At 33.9% G+C, this 9,403-nt stretch overlaps 1 protein-coding gene across 1 annotated transcript; it reads left to right on the forward strand.

Moving 5' to 3' along the window:
- The first annotated feature begins 4,018 nt into the window (after positions 1-4,018).
- Positions 4,019-6,552, forward strand: LOC145011178 (G-type lectin S-receptor-like serine/threonine-protein kinase LECRK1). The gene has a single exon (XM_078969835.1). It carries the CDS (start codon positions 4,035-4,037, stop codon positions 6,411-6,413), a length of 2,379 nt encoding a protein of 792 aa, XP_078825961.1. The 5' UTR covers positions 4,019-4,034; the 3' UTR covers positions 6,414-6,552.
- The last annotated feature ends 2,851 nt before the right edge of the window (positions 6,553-9,403 follow it).

A 9,403-nucleotide genomic window follows, 5' to 3' on the forward strand; every position in this document is an offset into this window, starting at 1 on the left:
ATCTACTTATAAAAATAAATATTTAATAAGTATATAAATATATACAAATCCGTTTTTATAAAAAAAATGTATACAAAAACCTATTTTATCTATATTTTTTTATAAAATCGTGTTTGTTTACATTTTTTTTATAAAAAACTTATTTTAATAATTTTTTTATATAATACGTGTTCGTATACATTTTTTACAAAAAAGTTTTTATATAGAAAATATAAGATTTTTATGTGAAAATATGTTTTTTTTGTATTAATATGATTTTATAAAGAAAAACATATTAGAAAAAAAAAATTTAGAAAAAAAAATTGTAAAAAAAAAACTAAAGTTATGATGAATTCATAATAAAATTCTAAAAAAACATATGTTTGGACTAAATTTGTTATAAAATTTAAAACTTGGGCCAAAAGTATAAATTTTGGACCAAATTTGTAAAAAAAATGAAATTTGGGCCAAAAATGTAAATTTTGAAAGTTGGATAACCTGTTTACCGGGTCAAAGGGTTAAATTGAATACGATTACCGGTATTCGGGAGTTACTTGAATAAAAAATAAATATAGAGACTAAATCGATTATGAGGCCAATATGTAAGGACTTTATTGCAGTTTTCCCTAAAAAAATAACTTATATGACGTAGTTCAAAAACAGCGGAGTCGGGTCCCCTTTCTAATTTATAATAACGATGATAAACTTATTAGTATACATCAATCATTATATACAAATTTTGTGAGCATTTGTATTATTAAATACGGAGTAATTATTTTTTTACTTTATAAATTATTTTTTATCGTTAAACTAATAGATGGGAACTGATTTGTACGAATCACTTCCCCTAATAGATCACTAGAAACAACATAGTGTTTTTATGACGGGTAGGAACCGAACGTTCACCGTAATCTCCACTCTTCTAGTCTTGATACATGGACTTAGTCAGATACATATCATGCCGTTAAAAATATAAAATGAAATAAAATAAAAGTCATGATAACGACTACACTACTTTCCATGAATTTTATTTATATACCATTCAATTTCTTTATGAAAAGTCAAGTCCTAGTCTCCTACTCGATTAAACAAGTTTGATTGGCTTATAAAATACGGCAAGTTGACTCCGTAAATTTCTCGTATAAAACGCGCAATAAATTTTTCTTTATCTTATATACCATATTTAATAAAAGCTAGTTGTATTTTTTAAGTAAACGTGTAGGATTACAATTTGTGTTACATGCTCACAACTGTCATATATTTTAATTCAATACACCTAGTTAACATCTCAAAGCTTTTGGTTTTCATTAAGCAAATAAGCAAATGGTTTGTAGTCCAGCGGTATCAGGTGGTGCCCTCCCTCTTTGAGGTCGAAGGTTCAAATCCCGTTGTGGACATAGGTGGAATAGGTGTTGTTAGCTTAGGAGTAGATTACATTTGCCGATTCAAAAAAAAAAAAAAAAAAAAAAAAAAAAAAAAAAGCCTAAAACTAAATCAACAAAACCTTAAAAAAAAAAAACATAAAAAAATGTCTACATACTATAAGAAACAATACTACAATGTATGGGGCTGTTGACATGCGTCCTAATTCCAAGGTATCGTAACTCTTCAACAGTCAGATTTCTATAGAAAATCCAAACATTGCCATGGAAAATCCAAACGACGTCCTCTCCAAAAGCAAGAGTTAATGATCATTCTTCTATTTCTTATTCAAGATTTCAAGTTAATTGTTTTCTTTCATTCTTTTCTGATTTTCTGAATTCGTCCACAACAACCGTTAGTGAATCGAATGTTATTTTAGAATTGAGAGACTGATTGTGTCTCGTTCTTTTCACGATTTCAGAAAAACGGAAAACTCTATTGTTTCCCTTCTTGTTGTTGATTTCCTTTTTCTGATATAGCACCAATGGGAAGTTAATCAGGTTATTTAATTTATTTTAGGAATCTTGCTTAGAGGTTTTAATCGAGAGTTCCAGTCACTGCCTCAAATTGGATTTCTTTCTCAATTTCTAGAAATTTGAAGGTTCCGCTTTCAGAATAAACAGTTAGAGAGAAATTGATTTATGATAATATGACTGTGAATCTCTGTATGTTCTATCGCTCTTGAAATTTCTTATTCTTGTTTTTTTATATTCGATTTTTATGAGGCTATTCAAGTTAGAGACATAATCAAATGTTAATATTTTTGAATTAGAGACACTTCTTGAACTTTATTGCTTAATTTCAATTTGTAATGTTAATATTCTTATTTTTTATTTATGAATGGTACTCTTTTTTATTTCTATTTCTATGTTTTTGATATGTATAGAATTTTCTATTGTTGAATAGTTTTTTCGACTACTTCCAGGTTATTAACAACAACAAGTATTCTGGATTTAAGCAATTCACCTAACAACTTTTTGTCGATGATAAATCTACTTCAGTTGGAGGTCAACAACTTATGTATAGAAACAGAACTGAACAAGTTAATGAAGAAACAAAGATGATGAGACTTTAGTATTTTTGTACTTCTAATAGCATTGTATTTTTAGTTTTCTCATTCTTGTGTACGAATTTAAATGTATTGTTATGTATGTGTAAAGTAATGTAATATACGAATACATAAAATTTTCGAAAGGGCTCCATTTTTTATTTTGCCCCGGGCCTCCAATTGTCTTAGCCCGGCCCTGCTCCCCCTCACATGTTAAAGGATATTATGGTATGAAATGTTATAACAACCACAAGGAGCAACTTAGAAATGTTGATGTGGATTAGTTTGCCACTAGCAAACACCACCTCTTGGTTTTTTTTTTTTTTTTTTTTTTTTTTTTTTTTTTTTTTTTGCATTGATAAATTTCAATGGTGAACTTTCACCGATGTCGAATGGGTGTTGTTTGAAGGTTTGGTTTTCATTCTAAATATTGATTGGTCATTGCAAATTTAGTTTTATTATTATTATTATTATTATTATTATTATTATTATTATTATTATTTCTAAGGTAAAAATAACACCACATCCCACTCAAAGAAAAATTGTGACAAAAATGATAAAATCCTACGTGGTACATATATATCACACTTTTATCATTAACAAAACAACCACCACATCATTTACTCTGAACACCATTTCCTATATAAATGACATGTTGTTAAGGATGACATGACATGTAAGATTGCATTTTTTTAGTATAATAACCAATGTTTTAAAAATTGGTTTTAACCGGCCGGTCGAACCGGTTGAACCGGAAACTGGAGGAGAGAGCGATTTAACTATCATTGGTTTTATGTCGATTTCTGAGCCGGATTGAACCGGCCGGTTTTTAGGAAAAACCCGGTTAAACCGAAAAAAAACACATGGAAAAGAACTATTTGCATAATAAACTTTGGTGATTCGTTTTCAAATCTATTTAGTTTTCTCTAAATAAAAAACATATGGTAAATGTTATAATGTTTTTTTGATGTGTTTGTCTTCATCTAAAACTATATTTTGTTTCGATATTATATATATATATATATATATATATATATATATATATATATATATATATATATATTTACGTATATGGATTAATGTAAAACACTAAAACTTATAATTATGTGTTATTTTAATGTATTTAGATTGATCTAAAACTTATTTTTATGTATATTTTTAATGTTTAAACTAGTAAACGTCAAATTCATGATATATATATATATATATATATATATATATATATATATATATATATATATATATATATATATATATATATATATATATATATATATATATATATATGACAAATAATGAAAATTATAGAAACCGATTGAGCCGACGGTCGAACCAGTATAACCAGTAATAAAACATTGATAATAACATGTATACACGTATAAGACCTTCATTTTTGGAAACGGCAAACGAATTAAGTGGAGCCTACTCGCAATATTTCAGCGAGCACCCCGGGTTCGAACTTATTTAGAGGGCAAATCTAGCCCCCATAGGAATTTTCAAGAAAAAAATTCCCCACATATGGCACCACGGGAATTGAATATTTTTTCCTATAAAACCGGGCGAATGATAGGTTTTACTTCAATAAATGGCGAGTTCTAGTTCACATGTAGCCGGCTTTATTCCCTTTGTCTTCACCGTTTTCCTTATCTTCAATATAGCAAAAGCCCAATCCAATATAACACGAGGTTCTTCTTTGAGGCCTACAGGTGCCACCACCTCATGGTTATCGCCGTCGGGACTATACGCCTTCGGTTTCTACCCACAGACTGGTGGCTACGCCGTCGGTATTTATATTGCCGGAATTGCAGAAAGAACTGTGGTATGGACGGCCAGCCGCGACACCCTTCCACTCTCCAGTAATGCTACTTTGACTTTCACAACCGATGGAAGGCTCGTCCTGGACCAAACACAAAGCCAACAGATCAGTATCTCTGGTACCGGCGGTGCGTCGGTCGCTTCCATGCAAGACTCCGGCAACTTTGTGCTCTATGATTCCGACCGAAGAAGAACGATACTGTGGCAAAGCTTTGACCACCCTACTGATACCCTTTTGGTTGGACAGCGTCTTGTACCCGGTCAAGATTTACTTTCCTGTGTCTCGAAGACTGACCACTCGATTGGGATTTTCAAGCTCAGTATGCAATCCGATGGGAACCTTGTCCAATACCCAAATTTAGGGTTTCCAAATGGACCGAGCACTGCCTACTGGGCGTCCGGAACCTTCGACAAGGGACCTAACGTTACACTGAATCTTGATTCCGATGGCTTTCTGTACTTGTTGCAAAACTCAACTTTTTATATCAGGAATCTAACACAAGGAGGCTATCCTAGAGAAGATGCAATCTATCGCATGAAGATCGACGTGGACGGAATCTTTCGACTTTATTGTCATAATTTAAGTAACAGGAGCCAGAATGAATCATCAGTCATTTGGGCATCTTCGACAGACAAGTGTACAGGGCGGGGTCTGTGTGGTGTAAACGGGTATTGTGATGTCATTAACGACGCTGCGAGATGCAGATGCTTACCTGGGTTTGATTTTGTGAATCCGAATTCTTGGTCTTCAGGTTGCAAAAGAAATTACACAGCAGAAACTTGCAAAATTCAGGAAGGAGATGAAGGTACCTCATCCCAGATGACAAGGTTGCTTAATACTTTTTGGGAAGATGATGCATATGCTCTCCCAGAAGCGTCAAACCAAGTAGAGTGTTCACTTGCTTGCAAGAATGACTGCAACTGCGAGGCGGTATTGTTCACAGAAGGGAGTTGCAGATTGCAGAAGCTCCCTTTAAGATACATGCAATTAAGAGACAGTGATTCAAATGTCGGATTCATCAAAGTCTATGTATCGTCTGTAAACAACGGATCGGATCCAACTAATTCATCGGTTCAGGTCAAGAGAGTGCGACAAGTGAAGTTCTTAGTTATGGTGGTTTCACTTTTCTCATTTTCAGTACTCATTTTGCTACTTTCTGGAGTAATCATGTGGAGATCTCACGTTTGCGCATACAAAAAGATTTCTGAGCATGTAAATGTTCAATTGTTCGAGGATGTTGGGCTCCGGGCATTTTCATATGCTGAGCTAGAGAAAATCACAGATGGTTTTAAAGAAGAATTGGGTAGAGGATCGTTTGGGATAGTTTATAAAGGAATTATAGAGAGCTCGATGAAGATTGTGGCAGTGAAGAAATTAAAACAAGAGTTGGCACAAGAAGGGGAAAGAGAGTTTCAAACTGAAATGAAAGTGATTGGGAGAACTCATCATCGTAACCTAACAAGGCTACTTGGTTATTGTTGTGATCATGGTCCGGAAAGGCTCCTGGTTTTTGAGTATATGACCAAAGGATCACTTGCAGATATATTATTCGACCCCGAAAGCAAGCCATCTTGGTCAGAGAGAATAAGAATTGCGCTTGACATTGCCCATGGGATCTTCTACCTACATGAAGAATGTGAAACACCCATAATTCATTGTGACATCAAGCCTCAAAATATCCTCATGGACGAGTATGGATGTGCCAAGATTTCAGACTTTGGATTGGCAAAACTACTGGAACATGACCAAACTAGAACGTCCACTTTGATAAGAGGAACAAGGGGTTATGTTGCTCCTGAATGGCACAAGAAGCTGCCTATAACAGTTAAAGTGGATGTGTATAGTTTTGGGATTGTTCTCTTTGAGATTTTATGTTGCCGAAGGAAGCTTGACAACAACCTTCCATCTGATGAAGCTATTCTCGAAGAATGGGTCTATGGATGTTATAAAACAGATGAATTATTCAAACTAGTGAATGATGCAGACGTAGATAGAAGGACACTAGAACGGATGATCAAGATAGGCCTTTGGTGCACTCAAGAGGATCCGTCCCTCCGCCCCTCGATGAAAAAAGTAGTATTGATGCTTGAAGGGACGGTCAACATCCCAGTACCTCCAAATCCTATTTCATTCTTGAGTGTCGTTTAGTTTTGCAAGTATACATTAGTTCAAGAGTAACCCTCCTCAAGTTATACTCTTATCGTCCCAAAATTATAATCTATCTTTCTTTTTTGGTTTGATGTAAAAAAATAATTACTTTTAAAAATAAATAATGTTTTTACCAAAATATGTTATCATTATTACTTACAGTACAAGAAATATACTCTTTAGCGGCGACACTATTACCGGCGACAAGAGGTTTTACCGGCGACTTTAGATAAAGTCGGCGGTAAAGCTCCTTGTCGACGGTAGTAGTGTCGCCGCTAAAGGGTTGCCACCCGAATCCGCACTTTTCCCCTCTGTTGCATCTCAACCGTTCGATGAGATATCCAATCCAACGGATGGGGTGTCTTATCACTACAAGAATAATGACCATTAGTGGCGACAGGCGTCGCCGCTAAAGGTCCTGATTGTCGCCGTTAATACCTTTAGCGGCGACACGTCGCCACTGTTGGCTCGTCGCTAATACCCCATTTGTCGCCGCTAAAGGTGGTTGTCGCCGCTAATACCTTATCACCACTAATACTTTCCGTCGCCACTAAAAGTGTCGCCGCTAATTGTAGTTTTCTAATTTTTTTTTTTTAAACATTCTTCCATATACAAAAGAAACGATATAAAATTATAAAAATTGTTATAAAACTATAAAATTTTTATAAAACATATAACCAAAAACACATCCATACATACATAATACACATACTAATATACAAATACATACATAATACACATAAAAACACATATATATGTATATATACACATATATATGTATATATATATTTGCATACTAATACACAAATACATACATAATATACATATAAATTCACAAACATATATAAAATACACATTTCTACATACTAAGAGAAATGAGTTCATAGAAGAGGGAAGAAGAAGCTAAGAAATGAATTCATAGAACTGGGAAGAAGGAGCTGATTGGGGTTATATCTGCGAATGGAATTAGCGGCGATAACTTTTAGCGGCGACAGGTAGAGTATTAGAGGCGACACCTTTGGGGGGAAATTTTGATGGTCAAAATTTTTGAGTATTATCAGTGACAATTTTGGGAGGAAACTTTGGCGGTCAAAATTTTCCAGTATTAGCGGCGTCACCGTCGCCACTATTGGTGTCGCCGCTATTGGTTTGTACGTTATGGATTTTCAGTCCTTGGATTAAGGACAAAATCAACGGCTAAGGTTTCACCTCATATTTTGACGCGGATCGGGGACGATAGGCATTAGCGGTGACGCTTTTAACAGCGACACATAACGTGAAAATTATGTGTCGCCGCTAAAGGTGCCTGTCGCCGGTAAAAACATCGTCACTAATGCCCATTATTCTTGTAGTGTATCCTGTCTAACTTAATACCGACGACACAAATGTCGCCGCTAAAGGTTAAAAAAAGTCGCCGCTAATAGTTTACTAAAACTGACGCGGTACCCTTCCCTCCAGTTTGTCGCCGCTATTACTAATTGTCGCCGGTAAAGGGACTGTTGTCGCCGCTATTGCCTCTCGCAGATAAAAAAAAACGCATGCAGAAACCCTCCATTCTTCATTTTCCTTTCTGTTTGCTTCCAATTTCCTTCACCATTTCGCCGATTTCCTCTTCAATTAGCTTCTTCCAAGCAAATTTCTCCCCACATTGTTCCAAGCAAGTATCTCTAGGTGTGGTTAAAGCTTTTGGGACCAATTTCTACCTCCATTTCTTGAAAAAAGGTAAAGTTTATTTGGTGATTTCATTTTTATTTTGTATGTTAATTTCGATTTGTAGCTTTATCTGGTGATTGAATGGTAATAAATTGTTCATATTCTTGTTTTTGGTGGTGTTGTTTTGGATTAGAAGCAAGTTATTCAATTTTTTGTTTGTGGTTATTGAATTGCAATTAGTTGTATAGCTTCCAGTTGTAGTTTAGCCTTTAAGGACATTTGATGATTATTAAAAGCTGATTTTGATGACTAAATTGCAATAAATTGTTCAATTTCAGTGATTTTGGTGGTTTTGTTCAGTTTTTTCGGTGAGGGTAATTTCGGGTGAAGATTAGTTTTTCCAGCTACATATCTGTTGATTTCCGCCACTACAGGTTCTATTATTTCATTTTTTTGTGAATTTTGTATTTATATGTAAAATTATGTGAAAATTGTCATATGTGAAAATTAGATTGTATATTTCGTATTTGTTTGAATATATGTGAATTTAGTATATATATTCCAATGTATGTGTGTTTGATGTATATGTGGTATATTAATATTTGGTAGAAATTATATGTATTTGTTATAAGTAGAATGTTATCGTGTGTATGTAAATGTATGTATGTTTGTTGTAAATGTGATATATGATTGTGAAACTTTTGTATTTGGTATAAATAAGATGTTATTATGTATATATGTGAAATTCTGTGTATTTGGTTTAAGTAGGATGTTATTTTGTGTGTATGTGTATGTATTTGTATTTGGTGTATATGTGGTATATGTATGTAAAAGTATGTGAATTTCATCTTCTTATGAATATCAAACTGACGAACACATAATTGCTTCAGAAAGGAACAACAAAATCCGTGAAAAGCAAACAAATGTGAATCGTGGGAGTTCGAGCTCGTATTAGCAGTACTTGCTATAAGAAGGTACCGTACGATACATGTAATTATTTATTTAAAATATAATCTAACTTTTAAACTTAAACATAACCTTAAGAGAGTGGAAACATTTCACAAAGCTCATACCGATAAGAATGGTGTATTTGTTATTGCTGAATCGGAACAACAATATGTAAGTATTTAATTATAATTTATCATATATTTAAATGTTTATTTATACTTAATTGCTACTCACTTTTGGGAGTTACAGAATCGGTTAGTTGAAGAGCTGTTAGAACAAACTCAAGGTGAAAGTGAGTTAACGCCCGCTCAAGAAAGAGTTACGTTCGAGAAAGTATTAGGAGAGCGACGGGGCCACATTAGAGGCATTGGCCGCAAACCTTTTGGTCT

This window comes from Lactuca saligna, chromosome 8, assembly GCF_052625555.1.
Source record: "Lactuca saligna cultivar CGN05327 chromosome 8, ASM5262555v1, whole genome shotgun sequence".
Lineage (NCBI taxonomy): Eukaryota > Viridiplantae > Streptophyta > Magnoliopsida > Asterales > Asteraceae > Lactuca > Lactuca saligna.

Excerpts from the sequence above, each read along its gene's own strand:
- LOC145011178 (XM_078969835.1), top strand. The coding sequence starts at position 4,035 with ATGGCGAGTTCTAGTTCACATGTAGCCGGCTTTATTCCCTTTGTCTTC.